Source organism: Notolabrus celidotus, chromosome 16 (genome assembly GCF_009762535.1).
Source record: "Notolabrus celidotus isolate fNotCel1 chromosome 16, fNotCel1.pri, whole genome shotgun sequence".
NCBI lineage: Eukaryota > Metazoa > Chordata > Actinopteri > Labriformes > Labridae > Notolabrus > Notolabrus celidotus.
In genome coordinates, this window is record NC_048287.1 from 10,660,766 (window position 1) to 10,686,674 (window position 25,909).

A 25,909-nucleotide genomic window follows, 5' to 3' on the forward strand; every position below is an offset into this window, starting at 1 on the left:
ACACTCTCATCTTCTGATGGCTCAACAGAAACAATCCAAGCCACCTATTCATCAACAAATCACTGTGCTGAAATAAACTGACAGATGTAACAGTGATGTCCGTATTTCTCTGACCTCAAACAGCACCCAAGAGTCAAAATGACCCCCAGCAGCTGGTGCGACCTGCAGCTAAATCATTACCCCAATGACCGTCCACACAGCTTAGAGCTCATGATCCACAACAGACAGAATATTACAGAGAGCTAATTCTCAAGTGTAATCAAGCTGCTGCCACTCAAGTCAGTATTTATAGATGATGTAAATCCATAACTACTTGCTACCTGAGATGACTGTTGTAAAAGACAAACGTCTTACGGTCATAACTGTTGTGGACATAACTGAACTTTGGTTTATTGCCTCTTAAATATAGCGTGTGTATGAGGAATTTTCATATCTGAGTGAGTTGCAGCAGCTTTGTTTTAAAGTCTGTAAGCACCCTTGAATATATGCATAACTTGTCAGCATCTTTGCTGTTAACAAAACATTGATTGCTATCAAAAAGTATCACATTACTTGTGTAATATACTGTAGATGCACTCTGCTCTACTTTATGTTCCAACATTGTTTTCAGCTGTCTATGTGGTTCATTCACACTGTTCCACATGTAAGAACGTACAGTGCTTTATTGATCCGGCCCGTTATCTCTGCGTACAGCCTGTGAGGAACTCACTGCTCTAGAAAGTCCCAGAAATTACATTTGGATCTTGAGCATTCAAATTCTGTATTTTTCCTTTTATTAAGAGGGCCAACTTTTGCAGTAAGGGCCAATCAAACACTGAATAATGATGGCATTATGCACAATAGTTGGTTTGATTAGCCTAAAACGTGTGCAGAGATGATCTTAAAGTCACCCTATTGGAATAACATGGTATATATACATGGCCAAATCTCTATTAATGTGGAGTCACTCCCTACTGGCCATTTAAAAATTACAACTCTCAGAAACTTCACCTTTGGAACATGAGTCAAGCCTACAGCCATCAAGTGGCTGTAGGCGGCTGTGGCTCAGTGGTAGACACGGTCGTCTCTCAATTTAGAACGTCCGGGTTTGATCCCATCTCCCACAGTCCATCAGACGTGCTCATAGGCAAGACACATAACCCCAAACATCATCCCCAGTGCTGTGTCATCAGTGTGTGAATGGGATTAGTCAAAACTGATGGGTGCTTTACAAAGCAGCCTCTGTCACCATGTATGTGGTTTGACTGGGGGAACGGGACAAGTTATGAAAAAGCACTTTGAATTGGTGAATTATATAAACAGAGCTCGTTTACCATTTATCAAGTGGAAACCTTTACTGCTAAAACAAAAGGCCAATGCAGAAGTGCAAAAATCTGACATTCATCGAGTATCAGCTCGAGGCTGACTGCAAAATCCAAGAAGTCTCCATTTGGTCCCATTTGAAAACTCATTTTTGTGTTTTGGTTTTATTAAGTCAAGGGATACTCCCAAATCATACCCACTAAGATTTGGGTTTCCATACATGGGAGAGGGTGGTGGCAGTGGTTTGGTTGAGGGTTAGGGTCAGGTTTCTTTTTTTATAGAGGGGGGTACTTTGACAGCAAGGTTGCATTGATCAATTAAGTCGATAAAATTCCAGCTTGCATAGAATGCTGTACAACCACTACTTGAATCGTATTTTGGGTTTCCAGGTTGCAGAAGTGGAGATGTGTTTCAGCTGTATCTAGTTTAGTTGTGGGTTGTAAATTTGTATCTTGATTCACAGACTTTGGTATCAGCTGACAAAATTACAAACCGTTTGTATCTAGTTGGCAGCATGTATTTTTTATAAAAAGGTTGGTTGGTGTTGGGCCATAAAAATCCTGTGAGTGTCCCGGGAAAAACGAAGAGGGTGATAGATATACAGGATATACAGGAAGATACTGATCTGGTCTGGTTTTAAAGGCAATTAAGTGTGTTTTGATTTATAAATGTCAGACTGCTCTTTAAAGGAAGACTTTGACATTTTAGGGATACACTGACTCTAATTCATTCAGAGACAAGGTTATTTCCTATTAAGTCATGAGAGTAGAATCATTCCTCTCATTGAACTCTCTGCAGGACAACGAATAAGTGTATTTACCAGAATGTCAAAGGTTCCTCAGTTCCTAAGCTAATTCCCAGCTTTAAAAAGTGGAACTTGTTTTTTTTTTATTTCATCCAACACTTCCTAGTTTTTAGCTTGCTGTTTTTCTCTCCAAAGTCATCACTGGAAAGCATAATGACTGTTACAAAATGTATCACTTCCTTTTCTTTGCAGACTGATTTTAAAAAAGCCTCAGATTTAAGCGCTGATCATATTTTAATGCACATCAAATGTAATATGTTTGACTCAGAAAGGCAGAAAAATAAAAGTAACACAAGCCAGAAAACCCGAGGATAAATCTTAGACAGAAGATGGAAACAATTGTGTGACTTGACTTAGAGGTCTCTCCTATGGGCTCTCAAGCTATGAAACTGAAACCTGAAACTCACTGACACCATATGAGTTCATGTTAACAGAATGAGGTGTGGCAAGCAGATGTCGATAAAGAAGATGACTAATAATAATAGTTACAGTACTGGACTGAATAGGCAGGTTTACACTTGGTGTGTGTGTGTGTGTGTGTGTGTGTGTGTGTGTGTGTGTACATTTCAGATACTCTTTACCTGTTATATCACTTAGCAAACTGCTGTGCATTCTTTTATGTTTGTGGTTTGGGAATGTTTAGTCTGTACATGTCAACAGTGACTTTTTTTTCCTCTCACACATCTCCTGTTCTCAATCTCTCCAGTCAGAGGAACTTGAAAATCCCTGGAGCTTCTCTGATATCAGCATAATTTCGTCCTGATGCTGTCTGCAGGCATGCAGCTCTGTTGACATTAAAAACACAGCTTTTGTTATAGATCCTCTCTTAGTGTGAAGTTTTCTTATTATGCTACAACACCTTGATCTGTCCATCTTTTCCCACCACTTTATAAAAACCTCACTGTGCAGAGGAATCTCCAATCACAGTCTCCTGCAGCGGGGTGGGATTCAAATGTTCAACCTCTGATACTTTTGCTCAGCTTTAAAGCTGCAGTGTTTAATGTATGCAACCTGAAGCCCAAACAGGGATAATAGTTTCTTTGTGTCTCATGATATAATGCCAGGTAAAGTTCAGAGCCGTTTGAACCAACCAGACTGCAACCCTGCATTATATAAACCCTCACCTGATTCCTGAAGGGCCTGAAGATGTGACAGCAGACAGACGGTCAATGTAAACAATGTGACATCACCAGTCTGGGTTTCATGTCTTAATGGCAAAGAGGTCAGTCCACCCTGATAGCAGCAAAGTTCAACGTTCTGTCACAGCGAGCCACTCTGACGTAATATGGACTTTGAACCCATCACCTCAGTTTACATGTTACACACACACTTTATTTGTGTGTGTGTATTTCAGTTTGGGGAATTTCTGTTTTCTGCAGCAGAGATCAGACCTCTGGTTATGTCAGAGAGATTACCGGTGACATTTGATACAGTAAAGAATGTGTGATTTTGGGTGTGGTTTTTGGACTCTCTTTTACAATATAAAATATATCAACATTTCTTATTGAAAACCCACATGGAGGGGTTGTAAACAGGTGCAGGGGGGCATTTTCACACCTTGCTTTAAATTAATTTTATTTAAGCCATAATGACAGAGGATTATGACATTGGTGGACAGTAACAAAGCAAATTTAGTTGAGCACTGTACTAATACAGTATCTGTTGAGTAAAGTCATGCTTTTATTGTGTTATTTATTTAATTTAAATATCTTACTTTTGACTTCCCTATATGTCTATGAATGTTCTTGTAACTCACTGCTTTTGCTCTCAAGTCAGCTGATGAATTGTCTCTTCTTTTTAAAAAAAAATCTGATCAAGTCAATAAATTGTTTTCGTGTAGTTCTATGTGTGGTTTGTCTAAGGGGTGTTGCCGTACCTGTGAGCTGCATATCTCCATGATTGAATGTAGAGCAGACATCACTCAGATCAAGCTTTTAGTATTGGTTATAATGGCTACGTCAATATTCCAGATAACAAAGTTGTCTGTGCTCATAGTAACTTAGTTGCAGTTTTTCCTCTATGGTTGGTTGTTCCTTTTATCCTTCCTCTTATTGTGGTGCAGCAAGTCTGTAAATCTTCAGCAAATAAATTCAAAAAGTGTGATGTCTTTTCTTTTAAGTTATATTTTTGTGCATTAAAGCCTTTAATGAACAGGATGGCTGAAGAAATACAGGAAATGTGGGGAATAGAGAGAGGGGGAGGACATGCTGCAAATGGTCGAGGCTGGGAATCCAACCTGTGACTGCTGCGAAGAGGCCTCTGTATATGGGGTGCGTGCTTAAACCACTAGGGCCAACAGGGCCCCCAAAAAGTGTGATTTTTAAGTAAACGTAATGTAGCAGAATGTACATCCATGTATTCTTGACTGCACCCGTGCATTGTGACAATAAAATATTTTCAATTTTTGAAGTACTTGGAATGCATTTTCAAAGGTGGGTACGCTAGCACTTGAACTCAAGTGACAATTTGAATGAACAACTTTCACTTGTATTGGAGTAATGCTTAACCAGGAACATCTGTACTCAAGTAATGAAGCAGTGCACTTTGTCCACTATGATTCTTTTCATTACATATTTTTCAGTCTAGCTTTCTAAAGTCAAATTGCATCCAATTTCACCACATCAATAACCTTCCCAATTTGATTTACACTACAGTTACAATGAACACCCCTCCACCCTTAGCCCATCCGAGCAAAACCACATGTCACATGAAATGATAGCCGATCTCCATCCAATTTATTGCCATCCTCGGTCACTGTACATAAATTACAAACCTCTCCTATCCACACTTGGCAGGACAGACAACATTCTGCTGTGGATTTAGGATGCAGCTTTTATTTTTGAGCTCCTCTGTGACCCTCAAATGCCCTGGATATGAATGCAGTCATGCTGAAAGTACCCAGATGAGATTAAATTGTCTCAGTTAGATACATAGTTATGAAACAGGATGTGTCAGCTGGTCTTAGATTTGTCAGCTTAAGATCAACTAAGCATCTGAGCCTCTTGTATGATACTGAGAAAGTGAGAATGGTTATGTGTATAAAAAGTTGTTCATGTGTTTTGAAGAATCAAACCGATTGATACATAAAGCTAGATCTGCACCAAACTTAGCGTTTTGACTGGTTGATTCAGCTACTTAAATAAGTTTTATTCAAAACAGAAATGCTTTATGGTGCTTCAGAGTCACATGACCACATCTTTGCTGAAAACATGTGTGTGTAATGTGTGTTCAAGCTATAAGGGATATCAAGCTAACCCTCAATCAACTTTGAATGCAATGTTTTTCTTCATTTTGTAGGCTAGCTTGAAGGACTAGACTTCTGTCTGCATTGTTAGAATTTACCACCAACACAAATGCGAATGTAGCTGCAAGCATTACATGTATATATCAGCTCAAAGAATGAGTGCGTGGGTGCAGGTAATTGAATGGAATGAGCTTTTATACAAGTACCAACATATTAAATGGTAATACGATAAAAGAGGTCTCATCCAGGATCTACTGCAATCACAGCCAAGACTTGTTAAGCCAGAGTTCACATGCCATGTCAAACTGGGTCAGGTTCAGAGAAATTATAATGTATATTACATTTCATTGATCAGACAACCTAAATCTATAGGTTTGAATATGTAAATGTTCTTTTTTCTATACCAAACTTATTTGACATGTGATGATCCAGAAAGAGAACAACTGCTTCCAGCTAAACCAGAGTCTTCTCTGAATCCCACTTCATGAGAAAATACCTTTTAAACTCCTGGACACAAGGCACATGACAACTCCCCCTCCTGAGTTTCCATCCCACCTGCAGCTATGTATACCCGGCTGCTTGGCTGACATGACGCACACAGAGCTGGACCTATCGGACAGCCGTTGCATTCACTGCATTTCATTGCTCCCTCCGTCTGCGCTCATGGTGTGTTTGGCAACAATTACACACAGTCATAAGGCTCCTCACAGACGCACTGAGAGTACTGTATGCACACACACACACACACACACACACATACACACACACACACACACACACACACACACACACACAATAAATAAATAAATAAATACACTTTTTCATAGTACAGTTGTCACATGTGCTAATGTGATGTCTATCAACAAGGCAGTGTGGGTACAAACATAAACTCAAACACACACACGCGCCAAGCGGCTTGGGCTTTATTTGTTGTGCCCATGTCTGGATCAAGCTTTTCCAGTGACACCAGGTATGTCCCCAGCTGCACCCATGTTCCAACAGTCACAACACCTCAGGCCAAATCCAACACATTTTTTGTACAACTTAAAAAGTCTCTTCAAAGATGCACAAATTACAGCAACTCCTCCGGGAATCCAAGCCATTTCTGATGCTTCTTCTCTGGCCAGTATGTGAGAAATGGGACAGGTAAAGTGATCCATGGGAAAGTACCATCTCAGATTAGAGTGAGGTCCCTGGAGATGTGGACTGCAGTGTACAGTCTTTATCTTGGAGCAATGAACTCTGGGGTACTTTTGTTCCTAATCAGTAAGGACTGGTTTCAAATGGTTTGGATGTGCTCTGGATGGAACAACACATTCATTCACCACTAACACAGTGTGTAAGATAAATGCTCAAACTCTGAAATCTAGGGTGAAAATCCTGGGAGATGAGTTGATATTTAAACAGTCTAAACAGTTGTTCAAGTACAGAAGAGATATTGAGTCACAGAACTAACTTAACAGAGCAAACTTTATCCAGCATATGCTAATGATACCAGCGCAGACGGACTGGACGCTCGAAGAATCAGGGTCCTGTACTTGGTGTGTTTTATTGTTTATTATTTAACTAATAATTTGTAAGAGTTATTTGAAAGTCATATAGTCTGATCTTTTATAATAGGAAGTGCAAGAAAATGATGCAATTTAGGAGAATGGGAAATGAAAGGGTAATATAACACAAGAGATCTAATGTCAGTTACAGCAACTTCTATTTAAAGTTAGCTCACATTAGATAACTAATACTGTAAGCTTGCTCATACTATTAATACCATCTTGAATCAGAATGTAGCTGCTTTTAGCAAGGATGGACTTCTAACCCAACAGTGACTTTATTTCTATGAAGAAAAATATGTGATTTCTTCTTTTAAGGGTTACATGGTCTGATTATAGATTTCAGAACAGTGCAGAAATGACAGGACTTATGGAAACTGTGACTCCTAGTTTAAAGGTCCAGTGTGTAGAAATGGGAACATTTGGTAATATCTTGCTGTCAGATTCTAGACTGAAACGCTCCCATCTTTTCCCCTTGTGTCAGTGAAGCAACAGTGGCCTTCAAGGACATTAAGCTCATGTGATGCATGATGAGTATGATCCTCAATTTGAGATCCTCACGTTTTTACCATCGAAGATTAGTGGTGTAAATTAGTTATGCTAAATTCCGCAAATTACTACACACTGCATATTCAAGGGTAGAAAACACAAAGGTCAGCTCACTCATTAAGTAGAGTCAGTTGCATAGCAGTAGATAAATAAAGTTAGCTACATTGCTAAATTCTTGAGTTGAGTAAAAAGTATTTCATCTTTGAACTGTGGCACAGTTCACTTCAAATGGTGCCAGACAAATGTTGTGACTTTCAGTCAGCTCACATTGATTTGTACCAATGGACTGGTAAATGGTAAATGGACTGTGTTTATATAGTGCTTTTTCAAGTCTTCTGACCACTCAAAATGCTTTTACATTACATGTCACATTAAACACTGATGGCAGAGGCTGCCATGTATAGTATCCCAACAGTATTGACTAATCCCATTCATACACTGATGGCACAACCACTGGGGGTAGTTCAGGGTTAGGTGTCTTGCCCAAGGACACTTGGGACAGAGGGTCCTGCCACCCAATGGTAAATATATCCTCCATTGGCCAATGGTTGTCACCAGTTTTTTATTGAAATGTCTTAAATGTTCCCTTCCCCCGAGCACAATGAGACTTTCTGACAGACTGAATTGTTTTTAGAGGATAGTAATGATACGACATACACACAACACTTTGCAAAAGAAGAGTTTCCTTTTCTCCAGAGCTGTTTAATTATTTAAATACACTGTACTTACTTACTTACCTACTTGTGTACTTCATACTCAAATGATGGATTTAGATCTGAAGTGGTCAACAACATACTAAATACTCACATACAGAAAAAAATGGTGTGGGGGTTCAGTTAGTTAGTCTGAGTGAGGTAGAATTAAATGAATCGTGACATTTTTTCAATCTGAAATTGTTTAAAAGTGCTTTTAAAAAAAACTTGAGTAAAGCAGCACATACTTTGTCTCTTTGTACTTCTCAATGTTTCTGTCACCAAACAAAACTTCAGCCGGACCGTAACATTTTATCTTATCTGCAGTATGTTGACACACATTGATTGGTCTGTACCATTTAACTTTCACACCACGTGTGCATTTGGTCTGGACTTGACTGTACAGGTGGCAAGGTTAGGGTTCAACTATCTGAAATTTGATAATGCTGCAAGGAGAGTCCCTGACATGAGAAGGGTGTGTGTGTGTGTGTGTGTGTGTGTGTGTGTGTGTGTGTGTGTGTGTGTGTGTGTGTGTGTGCCTGTGTGTGTGTGTGTGTGTGTGTGTATGTATGTGTGTGTGTGTGTTTTGGGGCTTTGTCAACAAATAGGAGGATAATTCAGAGATAAACTTACATTGTAATTCCTTATTTGAGCTAAGGGAGGTGACAGGTGTGCGCAGGCTTTACTTAAGGCGAGTTAAAGTGTGTGTGAGGTTGTGAAGACTGTGCATGTGTGGACGTGAGTAAACATATCAAACATCTATACCTGTCCTGCAGCCTAGTGGCTCCTGCTTGACACACAGATGAGCATTCAAACTCGGCACCAGTGGAAATGTATGAATACTGTATATATACTGTCGGCTTGTGTATATGTGTCCAGCTAAAATAAGCACGTGTACATGTACAACCTCTCACCAAAGTAGAACAAGTTTGTCAAATAAAGACCTCAGTCAGAGTTTTAAGAAACCCTCAGGCAGCAGGCTGATCAACCACATGAAAAAGGTTGTTTTTAGCTCTACCACACATGAAAAATTGTATGCAGGCAACAGATTAAACAGCTCAGCACTATGGGTCCATATCAGGGGATGTTAAAAAAGTGGTTATGACCTGTCGGAATGAATGGTCAGTACAGATGGGGTTGGTTACTTTGAGCTGCCAGCAGTATGCTGGACCTGTGAGGAAGTAAATACTGACCAGAGATTGTAAACAAACACACCTACACGAGTCAATCATTTGCCAAAGTAAACAATTTATTCAAAAGATATTTGTATATGTAGATGACATTGAATCCCTGGATTCTGAGACACTGCTGCAATGTTCATGACATTCTGAATATTTGAAAATATTTGCAAAACATAAATTAGGAACACAAATATAGATTTATAAAGAAATACAAAATCAGGACTTATTTTAAGGGAATTTTAAGATTCAGGAGAATGGACATTTTGTAAGAATTTTACAATAATAAGTATACATTATGACTTTGTATATAAATACTTTTTTTTTCAATCGAATGATTATTTTTCATTGAATTCGATATCCTATACCATGTAAATGTGCATGGTCATAGGCTGTATCAGTAGCCTGTGCTCAATGGTCACCTTCACATTACAAGGCTGACTGAACAGTAGCCAATATTTACATAAATATGCAACGAGCTATTTCTACTGGACACTAAAATAATAAGTAGCTTCCTCCATATTGATTAAAAAGATTTAAGACGCCGTCTTTAAAATCTGAATGTCTTTACTGATACAAATGTGTCTTGTTTCCATGACGGCAGCTGCATTTTGATGTGACGATGACTCTGGCATGAGGAACTTCCCAGCCCGGCTGTGACCCGCCTTGGAGGGGCGGGGTCATATATGGGGTGAATGGCACGTTGGAAGGGGCGGGGAGCTCTAAAAAAATTACTACATCCACATCCCACATCTCCTCAGTTTTGAAAGACCACGACGATACCATTGGACGTGTTTCCTCAAATCTTATCGGAAGACTTGTTTGATACGTGTTTTTGTCAAGTTCATCACATTAACCGAGCTACTCTGCTATGGCAAAAGGAGAGGGGGGTGAACAATACTCTAATGCCAGTTTATTGAATAAACCGCCCAGCTCGGATGGCATCACGCTCGCAAAAAAGGTATGTTCATTTGTTAATTTTAAAAAATGTTTCATCGACGGTTCAATGTTTTCTTTAACCCCCAGACAGCACACGAGAAGGGCGAGGCAGGGTTTCAGGGGAGTTGGTCCTACAGATTCAATGAATCGAGCACACCGGTAGACTGACATAGTAAGGGAGTGAATCGCGTTAGCCAGGCGCGCACGGCTCATTGTGACATTTCCATGCAGGAGCTGACCGAAATATGTTCCCAGAGTGACTTAATGAATTATTAAATGGATGAAATCTGTGGTAAAGAGCTTAACCCTCCAGTGTATGATGGGTGGACATTTATACTTGAGCTGAGCTCAGCAAGACCAATCACTCATCCCTGATTATTTCGAGATATTCTCCATATCGTTTAAATTAGACATACCGCGGCTGTGTGGGGGTCTTAAACGCAGTGAAATAACCTTTGTTTCAGTCATTATTTTATCCCCAGGACTGTGTCGAAACAGGTTTGGGGAGCGTTTGTTACAGAACTGACTTAAATACCGAAAATGCTCCTCATTTTATCTTCTGGATGCTTTTTCAAATATAGTTAAAAGCAACATTCAAGTCAGTTGGATATTAAAGAAAGAACTACACCGTGGTTTCTTATTTGCCTGTTAATTGTCAGTCTGATTGATTACAATACATGTGATCAAAGTGTTCAGTCACACGAGCTATTTTAGTCCTTTTATTAAAGACACTTCAGTGTTACCGACATGAAGCAGCATGATGCAGCTATGTAGGCAAGCGTTGCATCTTTAAATCAGCTCATTAGGGGCTCACACATTTAATGGGTGAGGTGGTGCTGCGTTCAGGGGCTCATCTGAAGCACGCAGACCGATGAGAAAATGTTCATCGTTGTTACGTTTAAGGCAAGGAAAACCACAAAGTAAAGCCTAAATGGAATATATTGTTAGGAAATGGTAGAACAATCAGAGATGTATTACTTGGCTATTGTCTTTCTCTTCAGACAGGTTAGGATATGATCTAACGCAACGTTTGCATTAAAGAAGCGACATTAGGAGGACAAGTCAGAAGCATCCATTTTTCAGTCTTGTGGCCGTGTAATCTTTCTATCTCAGAAATTCGCCTTGTTCATTTGATATCATATCACATAAGTGAAGTTTCCGATAGCATTGAATGCAGCAGGAAGCCCCAACCAAGGCAACGTGTCACACACAGAGCTGGAGCAGGCACAGGTTGATACACGAAAATGCCACCTAAAAAGAAGGATTTCTACATGTTTGTTTCTCCTCTGCGTTCAGTCTTGGGGTTGTCAAAATCTACAGGTGCAACATTGTATACAAATGTTTCTGGTGCGGTTGTTATTAAAAAGCCAACTGTTTAAGGGTTATCTATGGCCCCAGCAAGTTATCAGTCTACAGCATGTCATCATCACTGGCAGCAGTGATAACAGCAGCAGGAGGCTTTGGAGGGAAGGACTTTTGATTTCAGGTTTACACACACTTCCTTTAATAACCTGGGTGAGGCTGGCAGTACACTTCCACTCTGTTGTTATTGATTTCATTATAACCTGTTGTACAAAGAAGGGTAGCTCACGTTTCTTTGTATCAAAAGAGACAGGCATTTAGAAATTCATTCACACATTCCTAATGGTTTAATCAGAGATGACACACTCACTGCAAAGCCTTTTTGGAAACAAGGAGTGACAACAAGATTATTTGCATTCAGGTAGAACAGGTGTAGGGGAGCTAAATTTAGTGACACAAACTGACAGTGAATGATGTTTTAGCTGCCATTTTTTTCTTCCCAGTTTACATCTGTCTTGTTTGGTTTGATGGGTAATGTGCATCATATGTCTGGGTCAAGTTTGAGACCTTGCATTCACTTCCATGGAGTCCTGACCTAAATCACTGGGTAGTCCAACTGTTGCACTGCCAACCATTGTGATCTGACCCTAAAGTTTAAATACCGGTAATCGCCTCTGTGTTTTGATGGTGCAGGTTTCTCATTTCAGCCACAGAGGGATCTGTCACCTAAACAAAAGGCAGGTTGGGTGTATCAACAAGACAGAGAGGCTAGTTCATTCAGAAACAGTCACAGGGACATTTTGTGTGATGGTCTGATTTAATATGGGGAAGTGTTTGTTTTCTTCTCATATCCCTGACATATTAACACTGACATAAGCCTCCTGTGTAAGGCCATTTCACAAGCTTCTGATGCTATTTGAAACAGAGGATAAATGTAACCCTTCCTTCATTTTATACTCAAAGTTTGATTGGTCAGGGAGGAGGGTGTGTTGTCATCCCTCTGTGGGCAGCAGTGGTCAAACTGGCAGACATCACTGTGGATATTAAGTCGGTTTAGAATGCTGCCAAAGTGCTGTCACCCTGTCCTTTAGTGTGTGAGACACCATGGTGATGCCATGCCCTGGCACTACTTTGCAGAGATTTGTATTTCTTACAGAGGAGTTGTTTAGAGTCTCTGTTGAGGAAATTATCACATCTTCACTGGAGAAAATGTGGCAGAATGAGCACTTGTTAGAAAACCAATGGGTGTTTGTTTCCCAGTGGCTGTCCCTGATGTCTGCCAAATACTTTGCATGATAGTTAGCTTTCAGCCAGTTAGACGAAAAACTCTGAGGGCTTGAAACCACATTTCTTATGAGGCATTCAAAATGCATTCGTTTAGGAACAAGGTGACTCTAAAAAAATGAAGGAAGGATAGGTTCAGATTAAGAAGAAATAACTTTGTATTATGCTTGGATATGTAACTGTGTGCATCCAGTTCTATTCCCCTTGTCGGATTTAGCCGCTGCTGTCCACTCTGAGGAGTTAAATTAAATGTTTTCAGTCTATTTATTAATAAACTGATCTCATGTCTGCTGTTTTTCTGCACTTGTTTAAACTCCTCATACTCTCCATCAGAGTTAATGTAGTTGAAAGGTTAATTTGATTAATTATCTTCTCTGTTCTTGTTTCTTTTTTCCCCAGCATGAGCGGAACAGGTTATCAGTTTGCAACAAGCTATGCTATGCAGTCGGTGGAGCACCCTACCAGATCACAGGATGTGCCTTGGGCTTTTTTCTGCAGATCTATCTACTGGATGTAGCTCAGGTGAGTTGGTTGAGAATATTACAAAAAAAAAAAAAATCATAATTACATCTGTCCAGGATTAAGTGTCACTTCCATACTACAGATCTAAATATAGCCAACATACCACTCTTTAAGGATAACCTTTTCCCCAGGATGAGAACACACTGTACCCCTGTTGCTGTCTCCTCTGTACTCTATGTGTCCTACCTCGGTATGTGTGCTGCTGTACATGATCCTTTCTGTGCCCTCAAACCACCTCTCCCATAAGGGCACATACAGGACATTGTGACTGCCAAAGCTTGCTAACAAAGGGGGCGATTATCCAAGAAAAATGAAGAGGTGGAAAAAGTTTCCATAATAGACTCCATGATGTGGCTCAGCTGTATCAAAAGGCTTACAGGGCTTTTTCTGCAAAAATGTTGGGAGGGGGACGACGGTAGCGCGATGAGGAGGGGTTCGCTTTAATTGGCTTTGACACTAATCTGATGGTTAGGCCAAAATAGCGTGTAAGTCAACAGCTTCCCAGGGGTTGCGCTTTGTCCAGCTACCAAGATGGTTGATTAGGAGTCTATTGGCCGACACAGCATGGTGCACACTGTACAGTCAGGAGTCAGGCATTCATCGGGCCTGGCCTCAAGTCAGGCTTGTCTCCTTTGGACAGAGCTGGATGAACAGCAGACTTGATGATCTGCCAAGTGGCACCTTCACTGTTTGACTTCATCCTTGTTAGGTGCTGCGTTTTGACTATTGACTCAAAACAAGTTGATAACTAAACAATACTGAGTTTAAGGTCATGTTTTAATGAAACTTCTTTACTCAACAGCTCAGTGGAGGGCTGGAAAAGACTGGTCCTGTGATGTTAATGTACAAAACAAACAAATGGCAAACATCATGTACATGCTGAATGCTTTCACACTTAGAATGGGGAAACTTAGATAGAGGAGCTTATCACATGAAGCCCTAGATACACAGACTGTACACCCACACTTTTCAGATGAAGCTTCAAAATCAACTACTCTGAAAGTAACTGGTATCAACAATATCTCTGGTAAAGGAAGAAAACGCAGTGCAGTGCAGTGCAGTGCAGTAGTTGATATGAATCCTCATCCAAACAAGCATGCAGCCTGATATTGCTCCAGTAGGACTAATCCTAATGTTGTTTTCTTCTGCAGCTTGATCCCTTCTATGCCTCCATCATCTTGTTTGTGGGCCGAGCATGGGATGCCGTAACAGACCCCACAGTGGGCTTCCTGGTGTCCCGTAGCCCATGGACCCGTTTTGGACGCATGCTGCCCTGGTAGGTTTAACTCACAGCTCAGCAGCACACACTTTTTTTAATGGGGTTTTGTACATTTCAAGCAGGTCTGACCCCCTCTCCGTCCTCAGCTGGAGTTTCTGACTCTTTTCAGATAGTTTTCATTACCTAGTTGATCAGCTCAGTAATGTCAATGAAGTTGTCGACACCTATTTGCTGTCGGAAATGCTTAACGGGGGTCCACTGTCAGCCTGGGTGAGTCAGAGTTGTGAGGGGACAGTGTCCAACCAGCGTGCACTCGACATGTGTCAGTGTTTAGGGGCGGGGCTTATTGTGTTTGATTTCTCCATCTCCCCCAGCAGGGTTACTGTGGGTCATGCTGATGCAATTTCTGCTGCACCACTTCCTCATGGCCAACACATGCCTCTGTGACCATTCAAGAACTGCCTCCCCTTTTGCTTAAACACACACACACACACACACACACACACACACACACACACACACACACACACACACACACACACACACACACACACACACACACACACACACTGAAAAATCCTAAACTGTTGCTATATGCATAAAAAAACTATAATACAGTTTGCTGAAAAAATGCTTCTGGTAGAAAAAGTCTAGCCCAGACCTTTTTAAAGACAAACTGTAAAGACTTTCTTGTTTTTTAAAAACAAATACAGTGGGACCCTCACAGTGCTGGTCTTGCATATTTCCCACAGCGTGGCCTTTAGCATTGCATTGACAAATACAACTCCTGCCTGCTACTGAGTGGGCTCCTCTTGGCAAGCAATAAAGGACAGAGAAAGTGAAATCACTACATGTTGAAACTGCAAGCTAGTTTTAAACTATTTCATGCTTTAAAAATGATGTCATTTGAAAAAAACTGACAGAATATTTTGGACAGTCCTGTCTGAGCACTTCCAACATGCCCTGCAGCAAAAGGAATGTTCAAATGCTGCCTTCTATCTTTGTCTGTGGGTGGTGGCACGGCTAAGGGAGTGAGACGCCTTAAAGGCTTCAGGCCTTTTTCTACAGAAAGGTTACTGAGCCCTTCTTTAAGCTATTGTGTCCCCTCCCCCTAAATAATGGCCTCTATCTCTTGTCAACCTACATGGATTTATTTCAGTTTGCTTGATATTGAATGTCCAACCAACAGGGACTTCTGCATTGTCAGAAAGTGCAGATCTTGCTTAACTTCAGACGTCTGAAGGTTATAATTAACACTGTTACATGAGAGAAGTGTAGGGTGTCGGTGGTCGCTGCTGGTTATGAAAGGGGTCTCCTGTCAACACAGAAGTTATTTAAGAGATACTGTCCATTCACTATTTTGGAACATGCTGACCTTTATTGGGTGCTTCGACTAAAAGGTGAGAGGGAATGACACCTTGACAAGACAAGGTAAATGTCTCACAGGGTGCAGGCAGCTTTATAATGAGCACAACAGGGAGATGCAAAGCCCAGTGCCACAGCAGCTTGTTCCTGCTCCCTGGTTGATTTGAAATATGTTAAACGTGTGATTTAAGGCACAACTGGGAAATGAATCTGATCACAAAGGTCTCCTGTGGTCTTCCCCTTTGAGCCAACGTTCCCCTGGCTACTAGTGCACAGAGGACACCTGCATAATTAATTTAGAACACAATAGCATGGGCATCCTCTTCAGCTGTAGTTTGGACTTCCTGAGAGGGTCGGAAATGTAACTCTCTGGTAATAAAACAAAATGTGGAAGCAACATATGTGCAAAACTCTTTAGAATAGCTTCCCGAAAAGATGGAGATATAATAAGTGAATAGCCATCCTTTTTATAAAAAAAAAAAAAAAAAGCCCCACAGCGCTACAAAGGAGGTTATTATGAGAAATGAAGGATGGTTAGGGTAGTGCATCATTATTGTAATTTTCAGCAGACATCAGGATGCCGACGTTTGTATCTAAAAAGTGGGTCACGCCTGGCTCTGGTCCTGCACAGCGAGATGCATCTCATCCATTTGTCAGAGATGGGGTGTGGATTGATGGTGGGTGGGGGGTTTGTCAGAAGAGGACAGGAGGATGCTGGAAGGATTGGCATGTTCAGTCACATTACAGTCAGTTTAGTCAGAGAGATGCGAGGAAGTGAGTGCCGCGCCTGAGAGCAGGGTGTGCGCAGCAGAGACGCAGACAGAGCCGCTCCATCTAAAAGGCACCCTGTGCAGGGAGAGGGGGAGGGGAGAGAGGAGGCAAGCTAGCTTCTCATTGGTCCAGCCCACAACACACCACAAACATGAGCCAATGGCGTGTGAGCTCTCAGCTGTGAAGGCCCTGATAGTTTTTTTTTTAAAAGACTGACTGAGGAATCCAAGAGGTTACTATAGTTCAAGTTGAGAAACAAGCTAGAAGGAGATGCACTGTTGCTGCAGAGCTATTGAAGGAGTCTGAAGTGACAGTCTGCAAGTTTCCTGCTGATACCTAAACATCAATATTTGTAATCTGACTGCTATCACTCAGAGTTTGTATGTACTATTTCAAATGATGCTGCCTGTCTTCTCTTGCATTTGTAGTGAGGGTCCAAATCCACATTTTTCTTCATTTTGATCAGATTCTTTTCTCACTTGTAGCTAAATGTCTTTCACAAAGCGTGAAAACATGACTTTAAGATGTCAGAGCAAGAATACTGACGTGATTGTTATCTGTAACTACAGCTGCTCCGCTGCCCAGCCCATCGATGGCTGCCAAAACATGGATTTGATGTTCTTCTGTCTGCCTGTAAAGCAAACTCTCACAGTTAATAGAGACCAGACCTAGACTGTCACCCTCCAAGTAAGCTTGCAGAGATAAAATCACCCCTCTCAAGTCAGCGTATCTATTTCAGGGGGCATTTAAATATAATTCTAGGAGGGGCACCAGGCTGGTACTTATATGGTGTATATAGTGTCACTGCAGCTCTGCAACTACAGTGCACATCTTGGTCCTGCAAGTGTACAGTGCAGAGAAAGAGCATGAGAGGATGTGACAAGATAGTTGATTCAGCGTTTCTCTTTGCTGCTGTAAAAAGCCTCATGAAGTATCATGCCTGTCTTAGAGGGGCTGGTCTCGTTTGGCAGGGTGGAAATAAGCTGTGAAAAATGCATTCCTTGCTGTGCTGCCTTATGTTGATAAAACACCTGCTTTAACTTGTTTGCCACACCTACACTGACTTTACACAAGGGAACAGTTTATCACAACACGCAGGAGAGAGTCTGCTGAGACTGGGGTTTTTCTGTAAAAAGGTTCAAGTGTATAAGTTTAAGGTGTGCTCTCTTACAGACCCCTGTGAGTTGAAATGGGTAGAAGTTATTATTTTATTTATGTTCCAGAGAAAAGCATGCTGTTGCTTATTGTCTGATGTGATGTTTTTATGACCTCATATCCCGCCCTGCTGATAAGGATGAATCACAAGATGTTAAAGTGATTAGCAATTCCTGTAAAGAATATGACCAGCAGACTGTGAGCCACAAAGCCGGCTCTCATCTCAGAGTTGTGGTCTTCTTCATCTCCCTTCTGATTGGAGAGTGTCGATCTGACCATAGGACGAAGGAAATGCGTAGGCAGGAAGTGACAGAAGGAATTCTACTCCTGTGGGTTTTTCCTCTTACGATGACATTGCAGGATGTTCATGTCCTGAGGAAGAGGAAAAGTACTGATTAACTAGGATGTGAGAGCAGAACTAAGAGGTCACATTCTTATTTGTGTATTTAGCTCATGAGTCATCGCCTAATCAATTGAATTTCTATGAAACAAAAAGAAGTTTCATCAGTCAAGATGGTATCGAGTATCGAATGACGTTTTGCTCCACAGCATTCCCAGTCCTCATTTTCCCACAGCGCCCACATTGAGCCGTGCTATAAGCTCAACCTGTGTCATGCATGTGAGCAGCAGGAACGCTTTGTCCTTATTAATGATGATCATGGTGTGAAACGGTTAACTCAAGTGAAACAACAAACAGTGCTGAGCTGTGGAAAAGGTGGCACGATATGAAAGAAAGATGCTCCTCACCGGCCACAGTTTGTTATGTAACGTGTGTGGCCCCTCTCCTCATTAGGACTCCTGATTGTTTACTGAGTAAGAGTGTTTCACGCTCGAGTAGGATCACGTTTTCAGCCACTGATGTTGTCGTCTCTTTTCTCTCTCTTTTTTTATCCTCTTTCTGAAGGATCGTGCTCTCGACCCCTCTGGCTGTGCTTGCCTATTTCCTCATTTGGTACGTTCCCCCTTTTGAGGATGGCAAAGTCATCTGGTATCTTTTCTTCTACTGCATCTTCCAGACGCTGCAGACTGTGAGTACCACATTCACACACGCACACACTACCGTGACCTCTTTAAAAGTACAGTCAGGCCATGTTGGCTTGTCCAACCTGTTTTAACTCTTTGTGCTAACAAAGGCTATACTGTCTATGACTAGGATGCTAAGCTATTTTTGCAGACATGAAAGCAGTAATACACTCCCTTAACTTCCCAATTTGCAACGCAAAACGGTCCAACAGTTAGAGTAATTTGCTACCTCCCTGCAAAAACATGAAGTCCATTTAAAAGCTGCGATAACTTTGCTCATCTTGTTCCTCTCTGTCTTTTCATTGCAGTGCTTCCATGTGCCGTATTCTGCACTCACAATGTTCATCAGCTCAGAGCAGAAAGAAAGAGACTCAGCCACTGCATACAGTGAGTGTCACCGACTGCATGATTATTATAATGATGATTTTTTTTAAAGTCTCCTGTCATCTGAAACAAAAGACAAATCAGATGTCACCACCTCAACCATTAAACTTCTCCCATGTCCCCTCCTTCAGGGATGACTGTGGAGGTTCTGGGCACAGTTGTTGGTACAGCCATCCAGGGGCAGATTGTGGGTATGGCAAATGCTCCCTGCGTCCCGGGACCTCTTGACATCATGGCAGACCTGAACAGCACAATAAAGTCTGGTGGACTAAATGAGTCAGGGCCTGTCATTTTACTGGAGCACACGGTAAGCGAAGTCATATGTTTGACCTGTTAGGCTTTGATGATCTTTTGCATGTCTCATAAGTTCCTGATTTTTGAACACATACGTAAAAATGTGAAACTCTAAGGGTCTTATCTTTACTCACACAGAGAGCAGCCTACATGATTGCTTCTGGTGTCATCTGCATGATCTACGTCCTCTGTGCTGTTGTTCTTTTCTTCGGTGTGAGGGAGAAAAAAGGTGAGGTACTAATTTGTCTGTGAGCCTGTCTCCATCCTTCAGATTAGATTACATTTTCACTCCTATGATGCCTTTCTTTGACTTTAATTAGAGGCCAAAACAAGAAGGAAACTCAAATATTTAGCTCTCATACAAAGAAAAAAAAGTCAAATTGTGGGTCCATCTTTTGTGTATTGCATCATATATTAAAGGCCAATCAAAATTCTGTTTTGAAGTGTATATTATAATTAAACAATCTCTGCAATTATGTATCTTATTGAGTTACATGAGCCTGATGACACAGCTCCTGCTCACTTTGAAACATTCCCGTTAACGTCAGCTGCTTCACTTTAACTCCCTGATCAGATCAACATCTTTAATGGTACATAATTGTTATTGATGCTTCCTCTCTAATCCAATGGGGATGCTCAGTTCTAGTGTAACACTGTGGTGTGACTGTGGGCTGACAGGCTGTGTGAGTGAGCACACTAAATGGAAGCATTGTGACCAGAAAAGTGACTGTCTAGTAGAGTATGAGCCTCAAAGGCCTCCCCTTGTGTATGCATAATCAGAAAATACATGCTCCCTGGGATAAAAGACAGATGAAAGTGTTTTGAGCTGATGTATTTTTGAAGCTTATAAATAACATCTAGTGTTTTTCTTTTTCCCAGAGTCTTGTCGTCCCAGGTCGGAGCCAATGTCTTTCTTTGGAGGGATTAAGCTGGTGATGGGCCATGGACCCTATGCCAAACTGGTCATGGTCTTCCTCTTCACCTCACTCGGTTTCATGGTGCGTATTCAGAGAAAAAGCTCCTCTTATGTTGAATGTTGGAAGCCCCTCCTGTTTTGTGCTCCCAGCCGGAGTGGATTGGAGTTTGGCTCGCAGTGTGTTTGTGTTTGTTTGGGTTGTAGAGCTCGACTGAGTGAGTGTCTGTGCTTCTCCCTGCAGCTCCTGGAGGGAAACTTTGCCCTTTTCTGCAGCTCCACACTGGGCTTCAGAAACGACTTCCAGAATATCCTGCTGGTCATCATGGTGAGTACACATATACACACTCTCACACATCATACACACACAGGTGGCATTTACAGTCTCTCAGCCTGGTAGGTGCCCTGTTCCCATAGCAGTGGCCACTTTTCCCTCAGCACATGAAACCTTAAGCTGCCCATTTGTGTGGAAGAAGTTCAGCCATTAGCCTCAGAGAGCAGACAAAAGCTCTCCTCCTGGGGCCAACATATAAATTGTCCTCGATTACAAAGCTGTTCTGTACTTGCTCAGAAAGCAGTGTCTCCTTGCTGCACATTTCAGTGATGTGTGTCCACCCTTACTGCTCTGCTTGAATGCCATCCTGTTCCCACAGACAGTACAGGAGCCACATTTGATTATCCCTCCATTCATCTCTCTTGACCCCTGTACAAATAAAGGTCCTGAAATCACAGAGTCACCTCAGAGCCTGGCAGGTAATTAATCAGTAGATGTGGCTCCTGTAGCCCACACAGCCTGACTGTACAGTGTCAGAGAGTACAGGTTACAGAGGTTGGAAAGATTACTCCCTTTGATCCTTTACTTTATGGAAAGGATTATGGAACCAAGGCGATAACCTTTGTTAGAGTACATTTATTTAATTAAATCACTTTCACAGAAACTCCTCCTGAAGTTACTCATGATCTTAATCTCACCTGCAGTAATCTGAGGAGGTGTCAGACTAAAGATCAGGGGAAAGATAATGAAGTAAAAGTAACCGGCATTATCTAAGGACCAGCCATTCAAAGGGTTGTCTTTTTGGGAGAGTAACAAAGAGTTCAATAACAACAAAAATACCCAGCTAAAGGCCTTCTGTGTGCTGTTTCTGCTAATGTGAGGAATCCTTTGACACACTTTGATTTACATGATTTAGTCTTTCACCTGAAACTTGAAAGGAAATGAAATGGAAGTTTACGCATTTTGTGAAACCACAGGAAACAGGGTCACAGCGACGGAGATGACTGTGCTGGTAGACAAAAGGGGATGTGTAGGTGGTTTGTCTCTTAGCTCAGGGTTTCACCGCTATAAGAAAAGGTTGAAAAATACTGTTGCACCAGCACTTTGTGTTATCTTTATCTTATTCAAACACGTAGGGGTCAGAGGCCAAACGGATCCTGGCGGATACCTCTGACCCTCCTGTGGAGTCACAGGATGACCCTGCTGGAATTTTGCATCACATTGAGCTCAGATTTGTTTTGTGAAGAGCTGTTGAGAGTATATTGTCTTCCACCCTTGCTGTTGTGTTTGGCTGGTATGAGAGGTCAAATATGCAACACCACGTTTTCTGCATCACCACGCTTCACTTTCATCCCAAGCTGGAGCATTTTGAGAATCCATCAAGTCTCATGCGATTGTATTGTTACACAACATGACTCAAGGGGTCTTTCCTTGTTGCATGGGTATGACGTTTAGCTATAATAGAAGTCCTGTACTGGAATTTCCTGAAACTTATTTGATTCTTGTCATAACTAAGCTCAAACAGCTGGTTAATATACTTTGTTTTCTTTCCCTCCAGCTCTCTGCTACTCTAGCAATCCCCTTCTGGCAGTGGTTTCTGACTCGCTTTGGGAAAAAGACAGCAGTTTACACTGGCACTTTGGTAAGTCAAAAACTCCAGCCAAGTCATGTGAAGTATGAAAGAGTGATATAATTTCTGTGAACTAATGTGGTCTAATGTGTCTCTGTTCCTCTCAGTCTGTGGTTCCCTTCATGATCCTGGTGGTGTGTCTGAAGAGTAACCTGATTGTCACCTACATTGTCTCTTTTGCTGCTGGAGTTGGAGTGGCTGCAGCCTTCCTGCTTCCCTGGTAAGACCTCTACTGACTCTCTTTACTGTTGTCTTATCATGTGTACACCTTTTATAAGTTCAACCAATCATGGCTCTATTGCTTTTTTAAGGTCCATGCTGCCTGACGTTGTGGATGATTTCCAAGTGCAGAATCCAGACTCTACGGGCCACGAAGCTCTCTTCTACTCCTTCTACGTCTTCTTTACCAAGTTTGCTTCTGGAGTCTCCCTCGGCATCTCCACCCTCAGTCTAGAGTAAGTATTGCCTTGAAGACACTCACAGGTAGCCTATAATGTGAGTCAAAAAGGTTTTGAATGTGTTTAATTCGATTACTGGGACATCATCAAAAAAAATCAGGCTAAGCCAAATCTCCCAGAACCTTAATCCCTCATGAAAGCAAGGAATTCCTTCTTCTTTCATGAGTGTAAGTACATTAAGGCTGTAGCACATGCATGCTCGTGCATGCTTCACATGACTGACTTTACAGTGTTGGCCTTTGATCAAAAATGTCCCTTCACATTAAGATCCTGATTCTGCTAACAAATACATGACCAGAGAAGATATTTGCTGCAACGTTGTTCTTTTCATTTTCATGACTGTGATGTTTCTTTTCCAGTTTTGCAGGGTACATCAGCAGAGGCTGCACTCAGCCACAGGCAGTGGATGTAACCTTAAAACTGCTGGTGTCTGCCGCCCCTGTGGTTCTTATCATAATCGGCCTGGTCATTCTGTACTTTTATCCAATCGATGAGGAGAGGAGGCAAGGCAACAGAAAACTGCTCCAGGAACAGAGGTAAGCATGCAGAGAGGAGTTTCTTTACTGCTTTGTGTTTCTTTGTGTCCATAAAGAAAAACTCAAACTAACATTGTTCTTTGTTTTCTCACAGGGAAAATGAAGCAGATTCAGAAACAGACTCAACAGAGCTAGCAAACATGGTCTAGCACCTTTGAGGGACTCATCCACCAATCGGGTGCTCGATTGGCATTTTTGCACTTGGCGGGACCAACAGATCTGGACCTGTCGGATCGTGTAGACACTGCCTTGTCCAATCACTCTGCTGCTGTTTTAAGTCCACGAATTTGACTTCAAAACATTTTCTTAGCATGAAATTCCATCTCCTTGTTCAGTCATATCTCAAAAGCCTTACTTTTTGTACAACATACTACTTTTGAGTACTGCCAGAAAATGTTTTCCTTAAGATAGATCTTTGTCTTGGTTGAAAGATGCACAAAACCATGAAATTTGATGGGAGCATGTATTGTCAGTGCTGCCATTATTGGTGCTACTCGCTGCAGCAGGGCAGTTTCCATCCATGTACATAGAACATTGTGCATTATGACCATGAGCACTGCGCTAAAAACAACTTCACAGCTGTGTGATGTGAGCATTGTGAGAAACTTGAACAGTGATACCGCCTTAATTTCAACCTCATTTTGGGGTTTGAAGTTCAAAACTGACAAACTTGTGCCAGTCACCTGCTCTTGAGTCATAGACTTGGGTGTGTATTTTGAACAGTTTAAGTGTTTCCTGGAATTGTACTATAAATCCTTATAGTGTACATACAGCAGTCAGCCAGTAAGTTTCCATCTCATTCCCATCCCACTGGCTTTTTTTTGTTCTCCAAAGAAGCCAAGATAATGTGATGTTTGAACTTTTGGCCAAACAGCAATGGCTTTGCTCTAAAGGGCTCCTTTAACTTCCCTACCATATTACTGAAACCACTACAACTGTATAAGCATTTAGTTTGCACGCATAACTCTAATGCTTATCCAGCAAAGACATTATTTATGTTCTTTTGAAAATGACAGCTACTGAACATAGGAAATCTTTGTCTCTTCTCTAAATGCTTTAATTTCCTCAATAGTGAGCAAAACGGTGACTTCAGCAGGTACTAATCTAGTGCTATCATTATTTAAATATTTATTAGAATTGATTTTACTGTTTTTGAATTCATGTTTGCCGGGAAGTCTTGCTTCTTACAGTATTTAAACCAATTTAAGGCCTGTGAGGTCATAAGTTGGAGGTGTCAAAATAAAGAAATGGGGGGACAAGCTTCTAAATAATCACACGCCTTTTAATGCATGTTGCCATCCTTACTGTCTTTGCTATATATGCATTCAAAAAGGGAAGCACATAATTTTGAAGAAAGATGAGTGGATAGCGGGGAAGTGAACTCTTCACAGTTCCCCTTTTGGGTTTTTTTTTTTTCGTCTTTTGAATGTTTATTTTTGTATATATGTATGTTTATTGAAGGAACAACAAAGATTCTTTTTTTTATCATCTCAATCCCTGTCATGAAATTGTGGATTGACCTTTTTCATATCTATTGATATGGAAATGTGTATATACAGTCATATGTTATACATACTCTTAACATCTTTGACACGTTGTTTCTGACAACTGGGTTGCCAATGTGAAATTGTTTATATTTGATTTACATTTTTCTTCTACTCCCTCAAAGTTCCTTCTACTCCTGGTAGAGGATACTATACATGCCAACATGGAGCCATTTTCATCCACTAAGCCTATACTACTTGTACACCCTGTACACCTCATCCTGTTATGTTTGTCCGTGTTTGGTCTATGGATCTGTCAGTAAACTTATCTCATGACTCTTGAGGCTGTAGCCAAATGTGTGAGCTTTGATCCCACAGGGACTCACAGAAGCCTTCTGTACATGCCTCCTGTGCATATGTATATATTGTATGTAAACTTGTACATATCTTTGATATTTGTGGTTGCAAGTGAAACGAACTTATGTACACTGTACTGTAGTTATTTAAGAAACATTTTTGAGATTGAAAAAAGATTGTTAATAAATACTAATAAGTGTACTGTGAATGAGTCTAAAGTATTTATTTTCTTAAAACCTCTATGTATGGAGCTTAAGCTTTATCACAGAAGATCAAAACATGTTCAAGAAATGTCAGTGCATACACATCTCATAATTAACCAAACCTAAGTCCACTTAAGAGATCATGTAATGTTTCAGATTTTGTTGTTGGTGCTAACACATTCTACAAAAACTATGAAATTAAACTTACAATGAGGTAAAATTGGCTTTGAAAATTGTGCCAAACATTATAGATTTTGATTTTTTACATCGACGCCAAGACATTAACCAATCAAACGGCCATGATTCATAACAGCTCATGAAGGCATGCTGCAGCCCTTCAGATGGACCTCTGCCGCAGGTGCCTTCATGGTGATCTACCGCCCTCTCGGGTCCGGGCTTTGTTACAACTCTATTTTAAAAATTGATCAGCAAACGAAAAATAATAATAAGAAATTTATGTCATTGTATATACTCCA

The 25,909-nt window shown here is 41.1% G+C and overlaps 1 protein-coding gene across 1 annotated transcript; it reads left to right on the forward strand.

The window, feature by feature from the left end:
- Positions 1–10,037: 10,037 nt before the first annotated feature.
- On the forward strand, positions 10,038–25,438 carry mfsd2ab (major facilitator superfamily domain containing 2ab). Its single transcript, XM_034704958.1, has 14 exons — positions 10,038–10,281; positions 13,245–13,367; positions 14,519–14,643; positions 18,782–18,905; positions 19,209–19,287; positions 19,416–19,591; positions 19,717–19,807; positions 20,458–20,576; positions 20,736–20,819; positions 22,324–22,407; positions 22,503–22,615; positions 22,707–22,850; positions 23,213–23,389; positions 23,484–25,438. Exons 1-14 carry the CDS (start codon positions 10,192–10,194, stop codon positions 23,536–23,538), a joined length of 1,584 nt encoding a protein of 527 aa, XP_034560849.1. The 5' UTR covers positions 10,038–10,191; the 3' UTR covers positions 23,539–25,438.
- Positions 25,439–25,909: the final 471 nt, after the last annotated feature.

Coding starts and splice junctions, on each gene's coding strand:
- mfsd2ab (XM_034704958.1), top strand. CDS start 10,192: ATGGCAAAAGGAGAGGGGGGTGAACAATACTCTAATGCCAGTTTATTG. Junction 14,644..18,781: donor TTTGGACGCATGCTGCCCTG/GTAGGTTTAACT, acceptor CTCTTTCTGAAG/GATCGTGCTCTCGACCCCTC. Junction 22,408..22,502: donor CAGTTTACACTGGCACTTTG/GTAAGTCAAAAA, acceptor TGTTCCTCTCAG/TCTGTGGTTCCCTTCATGAT.